The following is an 18995-nucleotide window of genomic DNA, read 5'->3' on the forward strand; positions in this document are numbered from 1 at the left end:
CCTTTTATAGCTGCAATGCAGGTTTTCAGTTAATCACACACTATATGAAATTGAGTGTTCCTGTGGTTTATTACAGCATCATCGTCACCCAGGATGTAGTAATGAGAGTTTCTGTGGCTGAAGATTCAGGGCCTGCATCCCACATCATAAAATTCGCTGATGATCACAGAGTGGCTGTAAAAAAAAATTAATGATTAATTGACTTATAAATAAAAACAAAGTAACTGTCTTCACCAAAAATGATGGCTTGGTTCAGGACTCTGAAATTTCAGAGTAATTTAATCATCAGAATTTCTACTCTGACCTCTTTGACTTTCTCTATTGCTCCGGGCAGGCCATTTTAGTGATTTTGTATTCATTTTCTTAATCCAAAAGTGAAAGTAAGGCCCGTCATCTGTCTTATTCATAGAGAGTGGTGAGGAGTGTCCTAGTCGATGCAAGGCACATGGCTAATACAAAGTTTAATAAAAATGATAAATAACATCCATTATAAAATTGAACCATTGTTCAATTTCTACTGCCCTTTCTGTGCTTTGATTCAATCCTCCCTCACTGAAATTTGAGAACTTTAATCTGATGAAATGTTTTACTAATAACCATCGGCTTCTTGCATTAACCTTTTCTTATCATTAGGTACACCTGGATGGCATGAAATTTTTCTTTTAAAGAAATCAATACATCACTGGAAGTGCATAGAAAACAGCTGGCAATGAGCTTCGGGTGAGAGAAATCTGTTTTAACACAAGATGGAAGAAAATCTGAAAACTTTAATCAGATGGAATGTGCTTCATGGAATAACACTTTAAGTAATATCAAATAGTATTTTTCTTTAAATATTTCTATAATTCCTTTAGGTAAAATTCTTGTTTTCTTGCCAGAGAAGTTAGTTTTCTTTTTCTGTGAATTTCAAAGTGCAAAACCAAAAACAAATCATGCTTTTTATATTTTTACAGAAAAAACAAAAAATAACTTCTATTAGATGACTTTATTACCTTTAAACTGTTTATTGAAAAGCACTGGTTAAGTAACAATCTCTTGTGATAAATCAAAAGACCCAAGACGGAGTAGATTTTGGAAGTTAGGATGAGACTTAACAAGGCACCAGATGATTCTTTCTAGAGAGAATAGTTGGCAAGTACTCAATAAAATCAATTAAACATCACCTAGCCTGAAAGGAAGAAAGCAAATGTGTCAACAGAGACAGCTGTAAACATCTGGGGAGCAGATTTCCCACAGTTGTTGGTTATGTAATTCTTTGGGTTACATCCTCTTTCAAATGTATATCTTAAAGCCTATTTCAGTTTATAAACATTTTTGACAGTGTGAACTAATTAAGCAAAACATGGGAGTGATTAAAAAATGAAGTAAGCCTCAAATATTTTTTAAAAAAATAATAATTCTATTTAGAGGCATTGGGAAAGAGAAAGATGTGAAGTTTGTTGTTGCCGTTGTTGTTGAAAATAGGTTCTTTTCTCATGTAATATATCCTGATTGTAGTTTCCCCTCCCTCCATTCCTCCCCACCTACCTTTCTCTCTGGATCCACACTCCCTTTCTGTCTCTCGTCATAAAACAACAGTGACAGCAACCAAATATGACAAAAATGAAATGTCATAAGATGAAGCAAAACAACCCATCATATTGAAGTTGGACACAGCAGTTCAACAGGAAGAGTCCCAAAAGCAGGGACTCTTTGTAAGAATCATAAATCATAAGAATCAGAGATCCACTCATACTCACAGTCAAAAGCCCCATAGAAATATTAAACTAATGGGTATAATATATACTCAGGGGACCTGGTGCAGACCAATGTAGGTCCTGTGCTGTAACGTCTGGCTATGGATCTCTTCATCTGTTCTCCTCTGATGATGGCTGAATAAGGTACCAATCTATGAGTATAGCAGAATGTTGTTAGGAGTCAATTTAAAGATCATGTGTGTATATGTGTGTATGTGTGTGTATTGTGTTTGTGTGTGTGTGTGTGTGTATAAATTTTTGGTTTTAACCTAGGTCTCTGTGCTGTCTCGTCTCTGGTTCTTATTATCCAAGAAATGTCAGGCATGTGTTCCTTCGTGTGGAGTGGGCCTTAAGTTAAATCAGATATTGGCTGGCTATGCCCACAAGTTCTGTGCCACCGTTACCCCAGCACATCTTGCAGGCGGGACAGATTGTAGGTCAAAGACGGTTGTTGCTTGGTTGGTTTCCATGTTTCCCTTTGGTAGCCAATGGAGTACCTTCCCTGACTAAAGAGTCTAGGATGTAGTGGGGGAGACTCCATGTAGGCACCACCTTGACTTCTTCTAGTTCAATGAATTGTGTGAAGGCCATTCTCAGCAATGGGGACACGCCGTCAGTTTGTGGAATGTGACCTTTTGTCTTAGCAATGACCAGGGTTGTTTATTTGAGTATTTTTATGGAAAACCCTTGACCAACAATTCCATTGAATGCAACCTATCCCAGCAAAGAAGCCTCACCTGGTGATAATAGATGACCATTTGAGGTTCCATCCCCCGTTACTAGGAGTCCTCATCAGGATCACTTTCATAGATGCCAGGGAAGTTTCTACTGCAATAGGTTTCCACGCACCCCCAAAAAGCCTCTCAAGTCTGTCTCTCCCCACACTCTTTCCCTCTACCCATCCCAACCACATCTGATCCCCCATCTCTCCACCTACCCCAACCTGCCTGTGAAGTTTTGAGACAGTTCAGCATCTCTATCGTATGTGAATTTCATCCTCCCTGGCTTCTCTCCCTTATGCTGGATGCAGGCTCGAGTCTAGAGCATCTTCTCATGAGTCCTCCATGATTGTCCGTCTTCTAGGCACATCTATCCCTTGTCCCAGGACACTAGCTGCCCTGGGATTGCAGTTACTTCTTGGTAGAAAGGATAACACAGTCTGATCCATATTGGTTTGTAACTTTTTTCTCTATGACTTTCTTGTATTGTTTGTTTTCTGGAGCCCTGGGGCTCACACCCAGAGCCTTGAGCGTGCTAGGCAAAGGCTTTATCACTGAGCCCACCCTCCTTAAACAGTCTTTGCTTTCCTCTGGCACACGGCCTTTGCCACACACTTTGCTGGTAACAACCCTCCCTAACCTCCTGCTTGTTTTCTGGCGACAGGGAGCCACCCTTAACTGTCAACTCAGCTCCTCCCAACTCCAAGACCAAGTCATTTCCACCTAGTTACACTGACTGAAAGCACCCAAGACTCACTCTAATTCACAACAATGCCAATTATTGTCATTAAGAAACATTGTTTCCCCAAATATTTATGTTCATGAGCAGAAAAAGTATCTCAGCTGTTAAGTCCTGAGCTCTGGTAGCCATTGTGGACTAATGGTCAGGGACTTGGTGATTTGCGTTAAATCAAAAACATAAACAGCTCACTAAATAAAAAATTATAAAGGTAACCTAGCAGTGTGGGAATAAAAAATAACCATAAGTGAGTTTAAAGCAGAATTCAGAACATGAAAAAATAGAATGGTTTTAGAATTTAGGAAATTAAAAACACACAAAAATTACATTATGTAAATACTATGCTAATTATTATGATAAAATAAGATTAATACCCTTACTAAGAAATATTCAATAGGGGAAAATCACTAGCATTCTTATATTATACAGAATAATAATAATTTATTAAGTTTTTATTATAGCTGGAACGTATTTCAACTTTTATAGTGTTTAGCCTGCATTAGAAAATCCTCTTTCATGCCTTTCTGAATTAATAAAATTCAAAGGACCTTGAATCCTAATTATGTTTTATTTCAGAATTCCTTAAGCCCCAAACATTTCTTAGACCATAGTTTTAGCCACTGCCAGCTGGTGACCAGGTATTCTTAAAATTAGGACTGTAAAAACCAATGAGAGGGTTGTGAGGTTTCAACCTTCAAAATCAGAGTTCCGGCGAACCTGAAAATGTAATTTAAGATGTGAAAACAGAAGGAAGGGTACATTTACTTACTCAGCACCTGCCCACACATGATTGGCTCAAGCCCTTCCTCATTAGATGTAGCCTAGACTTCAAGTTGAAGACTGTGAACCTGAAACAGCATATTCAAAAGCTACCTGAGAGTTCCCAAACAGAACGTTGGCCATTGTGAATTTTCATTAGACACACATTCAGTCATATTCACTGTTTTTTTGGGGTTTTTTTTTTTTTGGTTTTTTTCGAGACAGGGTTTCTCTGTGGTTTTGGAGCCTGTCCTAGAACTAGCTCTTGTAGACCAGGCTGGTCTCGAACTCACCCAGATTCGCCTGCCTCTGCCTCCCAAGTGCTGGGATTAAAGGCGTGCGCCACCACCGCCCGGCCATATTCACTGTTTTTAAATAAGAATAGACTGTTGCCACAGCATCCAAGGGATTACTTAACACTAGATGTGCATAAAAATATTGTACAACCTCATTCATGTTTTCATCATCTTATTAATTAAATTTGGGTTTTTGATGGTTTCAGAAACACATACACACTAACCTGTAGTGATATTTTGTTTCTGCTTTAACAAATAAAGCTTATCTGAATATCAGAGTACGAAGCTAGCTACACTAGTCAGCCGTGGAGTTCAAACAGTGGGGGCATACACATTTAATCCTAGAACTTGCCTCCTACTCCCCTCTCCTCTCTTTTCTGGCCTTCCCTTCTGTCTCTTCCCTTTCTTTCTCTGTCCCTATCCTTTCCCTTCCTCTCTTTCTCCCTTTTTTTTTCCTTCTGTAGGAAAGGAGAAATTCTCATCCAAGAATACACTATGAATTTTTTTCTGTGAATATAAAATCAGGCTGTCTTTGGGTATTCTGTCCATGTATATAATAGAATAATATATTTTAATCACAATAACTTGAAAATGTTATAATCTGAAGTGTAGAACAGAAGAAAGCCTAAACTGTGGATGATCAGACTTCATTATGAAGAAGATGTAAGACACAAAAATAGAAGTTCCCTTGCTTGTTAATGGAAAACAATACTGAAGGAATCTAATAATTTTGGCACCTATAAGGTTTATGGAATTTTACATTTTAAAAATAAATGCGAACGCACGATGTGATCTCAGTGACGTGGGTCGGGAATGGTATGCGAGTGGTTGGTATTGCTTGAATCTAATTGGTCTTAATAATAATAAAAACCCAGAGTCAGATATTAGGGGGTGAAAGCTGAAAGATCAGAGAAGCAGAACAGCCAGTCACTAAAGTTCTTACTTCTACAAAACTTTCAGACTGAAAAAGGGCAAGATGCTGTTTTTACAAAACCTTAAGATTGAATGCTGTCTCTACCAAACCTCAGGCTGAATCCTGAACTCCTGTCTCCTCCCACCTTATACTCCTCTCTCCAGCCATATCATCTCCCATCTCTGCCTCCCTAGTGCTGGAATTAAAGGTGTGAGCCACTAACCCCTTGGTTCTGTTTATCTTTTAGACTGAGTCAATCTTGGGTAACCCAGGTGGCCTTGAACTCACAATTGTATACACTTACAAAATACATACTGACTACTCTCAACTCTCGTCCTCGTTCATCTTTCTGCTGCGCCTTTGTATGCCTTCTTCCCTACAGATACCTTCCTTACATTCATGTCTCTGATCAAGGCTGAAAGTGGCCTGTATCCACTCTAATGAAAAGTGTTTATCCACTCTAAGAGTTTTCCTCGGGAATCCTAGTATCTTTTCATGTGGATATCTTTGCTTCTTCTTTTCCTATCTATATTCTTCTTATTTCCACCTCTTGTCTAGTTGCTCTCCGTAAGACTTCAGGCAATTTAGTGAACAGGAGAGGCAAGTGGGCATCTTTGTCTTCTTCCTAACCTTAGTGGAAATGCCACTTCACATGAGGCTGGTTATAGGCTTATTGCACACAACTTTCGCTATACTGAAATACACTCTCTATCCGTAGTCCATGAAATTAAGTATGTTAATTTTTAAGTATTACATTATTGATTTGTGTATGTTGAGCTATCCTCAACTCATTATTCTTTTATTTTTACATATTAATTAAACTCAACTGAGTTATTATTTTTTTTTTATTTTGCAGTTTTTCAAGACAGGGTTTCTCTGTAGCTTTAAGCTGTCCTGGAACAAGCTCTTGTAGACCAGACTGGCATCAAATTCACAGAGATCCACCTGTCTCTGCCTCCTGAGTGCTGGGATTAAAGGCGTACACCACCACCACCTGGCTCCACTCCAGTTTCTTAAACTGTGGTTGCAATTCCATATAAGGTCATATACCAGATGCTATGATTATGGGAAAATCTGGCCAGAGTAAAAGTTTTCTGAGTGCATTACAACCAACAAATGATTCAAAATCAAATGTGTAATGAACCCATTCAATTGTGGCTTGGGCAGTATCCCCATTCTGCCTCACACAGCTTCCCTACAGCCTTGGTTATGAACATACAGCATATGCAAGAAGCACCTTGCACTGGGCATTGTCCTGCCATGTAACGCCAGCTCCTGCTTTCTGGAACTGCCCAGCTCAGAATTGTGATTGCTCTGTGTTATGAAATGCAGTGCTTTTAATATATATACAAGTCTTTGTTTTGGGAGAAACATAATGGCCTAATTATAGAAGTTTAAATTTGTATTGTGTTAAAATGTTTGGCTTTTAAAATTGTAGACCTGAAATTTTATTTTTAAAAAACCCAGTGATATCTGCTTGGGATTAAGCTAGAATTTCCAATGTGTTCTTAAACTTATTTATATCATGTAGTCGTATGTATTTATGTAAAATGGCATTTTCATCACTGGTGTTTATAAAATCAAACTATCACTCAACTCAGAAAAACATTAAAGATCCTCTATGTTCTGCAATATCAAATATTTAGGCAAGATTAAATTCTTTATGAAAACATAAGCAAGCATGTCTACCTTATTAGTATGCAAGTTTGCTTTCACACTTCAGTGGTAAAATCATACATGTGCCTAATAGTTGCTTTTGAATTTATTATTAACAGCAAATATTTAATAAATATACATATTTCATTCACCTTTATACTTAGAATTGTGTAAGACATCATTGCAAGGAATGTAGTTTCGAGTGGAAAAAGATGAAGCCCTGCTTCAGTCCATGAAAGACAAAGTAGACAAATCTAGCCAGAGAAAAAGTATCCAATCCAACAATTACATTAGTATACAGTGAGTTCTAAAGAGAGGCATCCAGAAATTTGACAATCAGGAACTGAGTCCTGAACCTATTTTGCAAGCATTTCTGAATCAAATCATTTTTAACTCACTCTGTAATGTTGAATAGAAGTTTGCTCTGTATGAAAAAGAATATAGGTGTTGGGAAGTAGCATATAGTTTCTGTAAGAGTTTACGTTGTATTAAGAAACAATAATATTGATATCTGCTCTCCATTTAACCTCTGAGAAGATATTTAACATGGTTACAGAGATTGTAGGAGGTGGCGTAAGAACAGACTCTGGGCCTGGGTCTGGAAAAGCCTGGGATAAAACCAGACTCTCTGAACATAGCGGACAATGAGGACTACTGAGAACTCAAGAACAATGGCAATGGGTTTCTGATCCTACTGCACGCACTGGCTTTGTGGGAGCCTAGGCAGTTTGGATGCTCAACTTACTAGACCTGGATGGAGGTGGGGGTTCCTTGGACTTCCCACAGGACAGGGAACCCTGATTGCTTTTCGGGCTGGGGGGAGACTTAATTGGGGGAGGGGGAGGGAAATGGGAGGCGGTGGCGGGGAAGAGACAGAAATCTTTAATAAATAAATAAATTAAAAAAAATAAAAAACAAATAAAAAAAAAAGAACAGACTCTGGAAAGTCCTATACACTACAGAAAACCCAGCTCACTATGGAAAACTCTATATACTGTGGAAAAAATCTATACACTATGAAAGCTCTATACATTATAAAAAATCCTACACATTATAGAAAGCCCTACACATTGTGGAAAACCCTGTAGACATGAAAAACCCTACAGACTATGGGTAAAACTATGTATTATGGTAAACCCTATACACTATAGAAAGCCTATCGAAAAATATACATTACAGAAAACCCTATACACCATGGGAAAACCTACACACTGTGGATATCCCTACATCCTAGATGAAGGAGTTTAAAGTTCATCCAGAAACAAATAAGAAATTGTTTTGAAAATGTGACCTTATTTCAGTTTCACACAGAATGTTCTAGTGAAACACATGATTCTGAATTAGAAGGAAATGAGAGACAATACTCTTGTCAAAAGTAACAAATAAAAAGACTTTGTCCCACGTGTGAACATCAGACATTGGGTCAGAGAAAAGGCCAGACAGACATGGACCATGAAGATGTTACAGAGATAAGATCTTTCACCACTGCTATTTTACATGCAGAGAATTAATGTCAAGATATGATTCAATACATGCACATAATCAGTGAGACAAATTCAATCTCAAAACCCAGAAACTTCAGTTTAAAGCAGTATTTATTATTGAAAAGAGAGCAAAACATAATGTTTAATATGTAAACTATCAAATAGCTATTAAAATGTCCATTGAAAGTCTTTTCAAGTAAAAATATGTACAAGACAGACATACAAAGATATAATCAGCCAAGAGCACAAGTGGGCAGTTCCCCAAATATAACTGAAATAAAATTCAATAATGCGAATTGGAGTGACATCATATTGCACCAAAATGCATTCCCTATGAAAAAATGAACAAGAAGCATTTCCATCAGAAGGCACACTTATTTTGCTGCGCTTTCCCACTTATACAACTATCCCACAAAGAGCATCTAGCAAACTTAACTACTGTAGAACTCTCCCTAGAGGGAAATCATTTAGCTGTAGAAGAACCCACTTTATTTCACATACCACATGTTGTTACAACACCAGTGCCAAGGAATTCGAAGACACAACACAATCCACAAACAACAGTTTCTCTGCACTGCTCACAGCTCATTAGTCAGCTTTTCTGTAGCAAAGCCAAGTATTCACCACTCAACGTCAGACATTGTGTGTAGTTTGTGCAAACTATGGCCATCACCTGGCCAAGGTTCATCGTCACAACGCCAGGGTAAAGAACTCTGCCAGAGACGAGGAGTGCAGAGAGCACAGGGTATCACTCTGACTCGGCAGCGTGCTCTTAATCCTGTACTGAGATCACCAGAACAAAGCTGCCTTGCTCCTTCCATGTGGACAGTGCTCCAAGGTCATGAGGGTCACAGTCTACATCCAACTTGGGTCTTAGCATGTTTGTAAATGACATCTGGAGCACAGATCAGATGACAATTGTCACTCGGCTCAAGGGATTCCCCCAGAACTACTTAATGACATCCGCAGAAGAATGCAAGAAAGTTAAATATGTTTATCCACAGTGCCTGATACGCTAATATGAACAAACCAACACGCAGAAGAATTTTTCTACTCCTTGACGAAAGAAGAAAAACTTAGTATGTCAAGTATCTCGATAAAATTGACAAACCCATATTTTAGCAAAGTAAATCCAGATATACTAAAATAAAGACGCATGTAAGTGACTAAATTGATGGAATTCTGGATTAGTAACTCCAACTTCCCCTTCCCAGTGCATGACTACCATGTATGTCCCACTACAATAAGAACTACTCACTATGAAACTCAGGGTTATAGTCTTATCTGAGAGGGAAGACAATTACGTTCTCCAAGAACTCCGCACAAGGGGCCAGTTGTAGTGCGTTCTCTGGAATGTGCTTAATATAAAACCACAGGCCACCTGCTCAGCATTCAGTAATGGCATACTTTTTCATCCTGTTGGCACAGTTAGAAGACATGCCTGATGTTTATGCTTGCAAAATTCCTACATGTTGAAAAACACTACTAACCTTCATTACTATGGTGCTGAAACCCATTGACAGAAACAGAAATTCAGGGCTAGTGTCTGCCTTCAAAGTATACATGCTGCTATTGCACTAATCCCAGGACATTCCTAGGGTGAAGCTCTCTGGACATGGGTCATATCAAGAAGAACCTAGTTAAAAATGTCTTTGCAAATTTTACAGCAGCAGCGATGAAATTCTCAGAGAAAAGGGCTGGCTAGTAATTCTTTAAGATGGTCAGGTGACTCAATAAGGGAATTCAGGTGGTTTTTCAAATAATCACTGTCCTATATCTACATAGATATAGGAAAATATAGGTTTAATGATACAGGACTTTTTTGTTTTCAGAGTAATAAAAAGTGATATTGACAAGTACCTGAAATAATCAGAACGCAAAGTAATTCAATGTAAGTGATCTCTCCTGCTACCAACTTTCATTCATTGCAAATAAAGTGGTTGGCTGTGTTTTTATTCTCCACAGTACTTTTCTACTTTAAGATAATATTTGATTATATTGCTTAGTAAGTAGAATAATAGAGAACTTCTAGGAAAAGATTAATTTGTAAATTCTTTGAAACAAGACCGTTCAATGCAGGGACTCATACGGTCTCGTCATAAGGTATGGCAATAGTTCTGAGTCTGCGGTTCCTAAGGGTCATTAGCAAGAATGTGTAAAATCTGCCTTCAAAATGCACCTTCCAACCAGACCACGCACAACCCACTTAGAGCTGTGACATCCAAAGACCTAACTCATTTTCCCACAAGATGCTGTGAAAGCACCCCACAGGAAGTGCTCAAAACACAGTTATTGCTACAAAAGAGGGAGCTGAACATTAGTCTTCTCTTTCTCATCCTGGCCTTCAACACTGACGTCACACAGCTATTGCTACAAAAGAGGTAACTGTGCACTAGTCTTCTCGTTCTCTCCCTGGCCTTGAACACTGACGTCAGAGGTAACAGGGACATAGCAAGTGGGTCTTCTAAGCAATGATTACTTCAGTTCAAAACTCAGTAGTGTGCATGCTAAAATGGGCGAGCGTGTTTACTTTTGAATGACTGCAGCCATCCCCGCGACTCTCAGATGCTTAATGAGTCTCCATTTCTTTGAAAGTATCATCTATAAACCTGTGTGGGCAGGGATTGATACTATAAAAGTACCTTTGATCCAAACAGGCTGAAATACACACGTGTAGCCGGTAGCTGCTTGGAGGCTGAAACCACCTTCTGCATTTAAAGCCAAGTGGAAAAAAAAGAAGAGTAGTGAGTAGTCCCAATAAAATGAATAAAAGTGGAAGATTTTCCCCCACTGAGAAAATCTTGGGACCTGAGTTTTTCTATAGTTATCATCTTAAAGGCATAGTGTCAAAAACTGAAACAGAAACCCAGGGAACTGCTACTATGTAAATTAGGCAGAAATGGTTTTAAAAACAGAAGAAAAGAAAAAATAACACTAACAGTATTGTCATGAGTCGGTAAGAAGGACAGTGTCTCGGGATATAATAAAATGGTGAACTATGTGGCCATAAGTCATGCTTTTGCACCAATATGTGACATAAAAACAGACAAAGCATTTATATTTAGATACCTAGTGATTTTAAAATTCAATAACATAAAAGATTACATATAAAAGCGGGCTGTTAAATCATCTGTTTTAGAGAACAGTACTAGCAATCAGTAACCTACCTTGCCGTCACACTTTTAGCTATGAAATATATTGAAATAGACTTTGGAAATACTATTTATGGAAAAATTTAGCTAAACTATATTTGCAGGCAATAACTCCTTTACCCGCATGTAATGTAAACAGAAGCTATGCAAATGACTCATTATTGCTCTAATTTATATCCTCTATGAGCTTCTTGCCATTACACCATGCCATGACTTAATGCCTGCCTTGATGGATTAGGGACATAAAACATCATCCTGCACTCTATGAGCACTGACACATAGAATGTTTTGAAGCAAATGATATTCAAATCAAGTAAGGTTCTTGAGTCATCTTCATTGGAAGCTCAAATCTATTTCTTTCCAAAGTAAGAAATGGAGCTACAAATAAAGGTTCATTAATCGCCTTTCTGTTACTCACAACCTAGCACAATGGAAACCATTGCTTTCTGAATCACATAGACCTTATGAGAAAGCCACCAATAATAGTTTTTATGTGTACATTTCAATTAATATAGCATTTTAAAGTATTTTAAAATATATTTACAAATATTCTATGATTACTTTTAATGGAAAAATAATAGAAACTATTTTTATCTTATTTACAAAAATGTAGCTATCATTGTATTGTATATGCAATTTTCTTGGTCTTTAAAAAATTGCATACACTTATTTTATATATATATATATATATGTGTGTGTGTGTGTGTGTGTGTGTGTGAGTGTTTTGTCTGCATGTATGTGTGTGCACCGTGTGCATGCCTTGTGCACACAGACGTCAGAAGAGAAACTGTAGTCACCCATGGTTGTGAGCTACCCTGTGGGTTGATGGGAATTGAACTCAGGTCCTCTGCAGGAGCAGTCAGTGTTCTCAGAAGCTGAACTATCCCTCCAGCCCCAATTCTGGGTCTTTTTTTCAATAACGCAGTTTCCCTAAAAGAGAGATAGGAGCCTTGGAAGGAGCTTGGGTGCACAGGAGACACCAAAGCCACTTAATCAGCTTCTCAAGGTACCATTCGCAGACAACAGACATGCTTTGTTGTAAGACAGTCAAATTGCCACCTTCTGTTATCCTGACCCTGGGTTGTCTTTGCACACCTCACTTACAAGATATCCACACAAGCCAGAGATGCTCGCTTTCTTTGCATCCCATTCACCTGTAAATTGAGATGAAACAGGGAGTTTGCCAAAGGCTGATCCCAGCTTATGAGGACTCCTGCTATGTAATTGTCTTCATGAAAACCATCTGTTGCTGTTCACATGGCAATTGTGGAAACAAGTTAAGCAGATGCATAAGTGGAACTGGACCCGGCCATGTTTGCTAGGACAACTGTTCAATCTTCTGAAGAAGGAGGCGTGCTGGTCCTACTGCCAGCTAAGCAAACCCACCATTTATAAGAGCCACTTGGAATCAAAGGGGAGAATCCAGTGCTTTCAATGAAGAGACAAAATAGCACTGTTAGAATGCCAATCAGTGGAAAACTTATAATTCTGTGAGAAAAAGAAAATTGCACCTAAATTTTGGAAATCTTTAAAAGTTGCATGTTCAAGGCTTTGTGAACTAAACAAAAAATATCTGAAAGTAGAGTATTACATGTATTTCTTAAACTGTTTAGGTTTCACTAGCTTTGTGTTATAGTAATCAAATCATATTTTTTGTAAACATTCAAATATGTACACCAGCACAAACATTAACACACGTAATCACATGTGTATATATACACACATTAATCTATAATAAGATAAAAGAATTTACTTTGTATAAAAACACACAAGTGTGCAGCACTATTTCTAAATAAAAAGATATGATTTACAAGCTCTCGCTAGAACAATTAGGGACATGAATTCCATGACTAAAAAAAAAAAAAATGCTGTGCTCTCTTGAGATATAATTTCAAAGTAAGTGGAAATGAAACTCCGTGGATTGTATTTTAAAGAAATACTGATTGGCTATTTTTTTCCTGTGCTTGATTAAGGTAGTATTACAATGCCATTATAAATCTAACACTATCAAAAGGTCTTTGAAAAGAGAAGACGGGTGATAAAGTGTACTCTGATCAGCTTGCACAAGGAAAGATACATAGCACAATGAGAACAAGCAGCCAGGGAGCACAAGAGCCTTGGAAAGAACCAAGACCTGCAGGACTCTCTCCAAGGCTTCACTCATTTCGTAGGTAAGAAGACAACACCACATTAAATCTGTGGGTCTAGTGTGAAAATAGCAATATAAAAATATGCACCCCCCCCCAGTGGCATCTGCTAGAAATAGGTGTATTTTGGTAACACTTTTAATTCTAGAGACCAGACATATGGTTAGTATATCCATGTTAGTAAAAACAGAAGGAATTGTTACTGACTCACTTAGGTAAATAAACACTTAGTTTGGTCTTTTTTTTTTTTAAAGAAAAAAGTCAACTTTCGATATACATAAAATGTCATTAAGGCTTTAAAAAACTGAACTGGTGAATTGTTCTGGATTAAAATAATCATTGGTACTTTGGGCAATTAACTATAAATGCAATGATTTTATTACAATAATCTTTTAAACGTCTCATTTTTAAACAGTCAGAATGTAAGAGATGAAAGTTACTGTGGCCATGCTGAGCATTTAATCTTTGGATGTTAGAAATAAGGGTTTTAAAAATCCCACCATTACCTTCATCCCATTTGAAAGTTGACCAGTGTTCTCTAACTCTGACCTAGCACCACCTAGCTGAACACACATACCAAAGACTTCTCCTTCCAATACGTTTGCCTGCAGTTAGCCCTTTTGCAAGTTGAATCATAACTAAAGTGAGGAAATAACTGAAAAATCCTAGATTTAGAAGTAAAAACTTTTTAAAAGCTAGGTTGAAAGTTGAACTATGCAGTGGCATTTCTTCCATAGTTTTTATGTAAGTCTGTGTTTTTCCTAGTTGATCTAGATAGTTTTGTCCAGAGACATATCTCAACAGAACTGTAAAGGAAATGTAGACACTGTCAAAAGTCATCACCATGGAAAAATAGCCACAAAGGAAAGGGAAAAGTGATTAGAATTACTAACACTAAGTATAACTGTGGTTAAGCCCGACATTTAGAGTTTTGTGGGCAATTTCTCCCATGTTGATGTTGTGCCGTAGTGTTTAAAATTTAGTTTTATCATCAAGAAGTAAAGAACCAAAGAGGTGGTCCATCAATGGATGTCAGAGCAAAAATTACACATTTTCCAGAACTCAGGGACCAGGATGAAAACGAAGTGACATTCCAAACACCAAACCTCCTCACAATAAGTGAGATCATATTTCACCTGACACAGTCTCCATGATCTTTATTCAAACATAAATCCTAGGATTGCCTCTTAATAACAGCCTCAAGGAATGCTTCTTTAATGCGTTCAAGAAAAGTAAGGCATGTGGATGTAGCTTGATGGTAGAGTGCTTGCTTGGCTTTTGCAAAGCCCTGAGTTTGATCTCAAGCTACATACACACACACACACACACACACACACACACACACACACACACACACACAGTACTTCCCCCATCTTTTGTTCTGATGCTCTCTGAGTACAAGCCATTGAAAGATAAGTAACAGTCATGTTGGTCACTAGAGGAAAACAATCCAAGATCTATGTAAATTAAAGTTATTTCTGGACCCTTTGCCACAATAATGACATTTTTCTCCAGTAAGACAGAAAACACTTTTCACAGTATAGATGTCCCAGTAGTAAAGCTATGTTTACAGACCTCCCTTATATACAGAAAACACTTTGGTCTTCTATTTGAAGGTTCTCAGTCAGGATAAGAAATGTTGCAGAGAATGATACCCCAGTTGTCAGTGCCCTTTGTCTTTCTTACCTCGATGGGTAAGCACCAGGCTCAAGAGCTGAGCTTGCCTCACTGTACGACTTGCATCTTTGCTTTCTACAAATACATTGAGTTACCAGTAAACTGTTCAGAGACTACTCTGAATACACTAGAGGATATGGATAGAAATAATCGCTTCCTTTAGTCCGTCACCAAAGCCGTGTCTTCTTGAAATAAAGATCCACTTTGTATCTCGGTCCTGGGCAGATGGCCAGGATTTTGATGCATTAAGTTCACAATTCTTTAGAGTCTTCTGGTACAACTTCTAGTATTATCTGCAATGTTCTGGTTATTCTGTCTATAAGGAGATAAGAAGGGATTAAAATGCATGAAAATCAGAAAGGCATAAAAATAGCAAAATGTGAATTATTTGGGGAGGGAGACTGAGATGCACAGCCACCTTCTTTGTAGTGCACTTTCGAGAATTATTTACTTCATTATAAACCTATCATGCTCAATTAATTTACTTGTCACTTCTACAACTTCCCATGATGCCTCTTCAGTAAGAATATATTAATGTTTTGCATTCAAATGGGAACATTTATTTATGAACCGGGAGGCTGAAAATATTTTGAGACAATGGAACCAAGATATAAATAAATGTTTACAAATATGTTCAGCTCAAGATGGGTTTGTTCTTTTCTCACATAGGGGATGACAACCAATTTCTCAGACAGTCAGGAGAAGAATATTATTTCCAATGTCTAATGTGTAGTATTGTTGAGCAAATTACCATATTTATCAAGGCCTCGGCTGTCTCATAAATAGAGGCAGAATCTTGGACTAATCTGGGTCATTGAGGTCTGGTCCTTAGACCGGTTACATTCAGCATCGTCCACAACTCCGAATTTGCTTCAAATTCAACCTTTAGTCTCTTAATTTAGAAGCTGAGGGTTTAACACAGCAAGAGGCAACTGTAACACACTAAAATAGAAGAACCCCTGAGCTGTATCACTTCTAATGATGCTTCCTAGCCACAGCCGTAGAGTGCAGAGCTCTGTGGAGATGGTTCCAGGGACATTCTTGCTTGCTCATTGTCACTAATGCCCATAGAACATCTTCAGACGTCTCCTAATCCTAGAGAACCCCAAGTTCTATCCCCTTAAAGGTTTAAGAACCAAATCATCTCTCCTCCAGGAATGCTTTCTCTTTTCTGATGATTCATCCTAATAGGTCCTTGCAAACAATATTTAACTACATTAAAAGAGCTATTTTCATCTTTGGCTCTCTGATCCTTGTAGCTTCAATGCTAAATGTTCCCCCAGAGACGCATGCATTTGAACACTTGGTCACCATCTGTTGGTGCTGCTTAGGAAAGCTCTGGAAGGTTTAATGGGTGCAGCTTGACTGCGGAACGTGAGCTAACCACGGCTGGCATGGAGACTATAGCCCAGCCTCACTTCCTATGGAGTCTCTACGCGGTTTTGGCTCCCTCATTGCAGATGGTATGACCCCTGCAGTCACGCCTGTTTCTGCCACGATGGGCTGTAGTCACTCAAACTATGAGCCAGAACAATCTCTTCTCCCTTAAGATGCCTCTTCCCAGGTATGTCATCACAGTACAAAGAAAAGTAACAAATATAATCATATTCCCTGAGGGAATTTCCTGGGCACGTTTTTTTTTAATTCTGTATTTATTGTAAGGGGTCTTATGTATACAATTATCAAGTAAATTAAACCTTCTATGATTTTTAAATAAATTGTATTTTGTAACCGTCCACTCTGCCATGAGAGCAACAATCAAACAAGCACTGTAAAGCAAAGCAATGCAAATGAAGAAACAATAACTCAAGCCCATGTTTAAAAGGTACCCTATGTAGTTCCCTAAGCTAAACCCTAGGTTCTTGTCTTCTTGCTTAGCCCCGGTCCCCCACACCTGACATCAAAGTTTGTCCTAGTGTCTTTCCGTAATGTGGCATCCCAAGTGTTGTCTTCTTAGATCTCTTGATGGTATGGGAACTTTACAGCCACTCCAGATACACGGAAGCCTCTGGGATGCTCATGTTTGCATGTGTCTTTTATTTATTTATTTATTTGTGGTTTTTTTTGGAGATAGGGTTTCTCTGTGGCTTTGGAGGCTGTCCTGGAACTAGCTCTTGTAGACCAGGCTAGCTTCGAACTCACAGAGATCCACTGCCTCTGCCTCCTGAGTGCTAGGATTAAAGGCGTGCGCCACCACCCCCCAGCTGCATATGTCCTTCTGAAAGCACAATTTGGATTCTCCTTTCAGCAGAGCAAGACAGAGACCCAAACAGTATGGTTCTGCCTACTCAACCCTGTTGACATCTCCCCTGGAATTTTCTAAACTCTCCCCTTGGCGTTCCAGGAGTGGCATAACTTGTCTAATGGTGGAGTGTTCGGCGAACAGATCGGCATTGGCCTTAGGTACTCATTGGCTTCCCAACTTTTCCTTGTAGGCTGTCTTACAACGGTGTGGCTGGCACAGGTGCTCAGTGGAGGCGAGGAAGCTTCTAGAAACGCTGCAGAACACGTGACTTTGGAGTGCCATATATTCTATTTACATTCGCAGTAAGATTAGTGGCCAGACAATGATCCATCAATAACGGTGAGCCAATGACTGACAGTTGGAGGTTTCCATAATTGAACCCTATGGGACTTTACAGGAATGCAGTGTTTTCAGTTTTGTTTTTCATGTTCCCTGGTTATTCTTGCCGACTTTGCAAAATCTCACTCACCCCATCACACCTGGTATCCGCAGGGGAGCAACAGCCAAGACTGAGTGAGCTTGGGAAACAGGGCAAAGTCACTCTTACCCCAGAAGTTATATGAAAAATAATAATATGTTCTCTCTTTTTTTTTTTGGTTTTTTTCGAGATAGGGTTTCTCTGTGGTTTTGGAGCCTATCCTGGAACTAGCTCTTGTAGACCAGGCTGGTCTCGAACTCACAGAGATCTGCCTGCCTCTGCCTCCCGAGTGCTGGGATTAAAGGCATGCGCCACCACCGCCCGGCCAATATGTTCTCTTAAAGCACTTTCATATGCATGATATTTATCTAGTGGAACATCTTCTGAGCTCCTAAGAATATAGGCAAACTTAGTGGATTAAATAAGTACACTCTAATCTTTGGGGAAAGGCTGCAAATGCATTATTCAGCTTTCAGTGGCCCATCCCAGTTGAAGCTATCTTGATACACTTTGGGCAACATATGCTTCCAGGCTCTCAACTTTCTAGCTTGCGTTCTAGAAAGATGGATTATAGGCATTCTGTTCATGTCAGCCAGAATGGGTTTTTGTTTGTTTATTTTTACAATCAAAGATTATGTTTAAATACAGCTGCCTCCCTATCTCCACCTGAGCAAGGGGGGCCAGCTGCTGGCCATCCCACTGCCTCTCAGGTGAGCTAAGGTTGGACAGGTAACTATCGAGTTCAACGGCTGCCACTAGCCAGCCTGTGTTTCCAGGGTCTGTTACCTCCATGTCTCTGTACACATCAGGGTGGAACCTGCCCCCTTTTCCTCCCCTGGGAAGTTTGCCTGTCTGTAGATAAATAAATCATATAAACAACCAAGCAGAAGAATGAACTGCCCTCTTAGAGACGTGGAGTGAGCTGTCGGCATATCTGACTACCCCCTTAAGAGAGTGCTCTCTTCCAGCTCTGGAAATACTATAACATAAAAAGTGGTTCAATACTGGCATCATGTGGCCAGAGGTATTCATCAGAGCTCTAGAAATCTCACAT

At 38.9% G+C, this 18995-nt stretch overlaps 1 protein-coding gene across 1 annotated transcript in view; it reads right to left on the minus strand.

The window, feature by feature from the left end:
* Positions 1-8395: 8395 nt before the first annotated feature.
* Positions 8396-18995, minus strand: part of Slc7a11 (solute carrier family 7 member 11) — a 73882-nt gene continuing 63282 nt past the window's right edge. Inside the window, exon 12 of the mRNA XM_075950591.1 lies at positions 8396-15594. Coding sequence (XP_075806706.1) covers positions 15530-15594 — 65 coding nt within the window. The 3' untranslated portion in view covers positions 8396-15529. The remainder of the gene's footprint in view (positions 15595-18995) is intronic.

This window comes from Microtus pennsylvanicus, chromosome 16 (genome assembly GCF_037038515.1).
Source record: "Microtus pennsylvanicus isolate mMicPen1 chromosome 16, mMicPen1.hap1, whole genome shotgun sequence".
Classification (NCBI taxonomy): Eukaryota; Metazoa; Chordata; class Mammalia; order Rodentia; family Cricetidae; genus Microtus; species Microtus pennsylvanicus.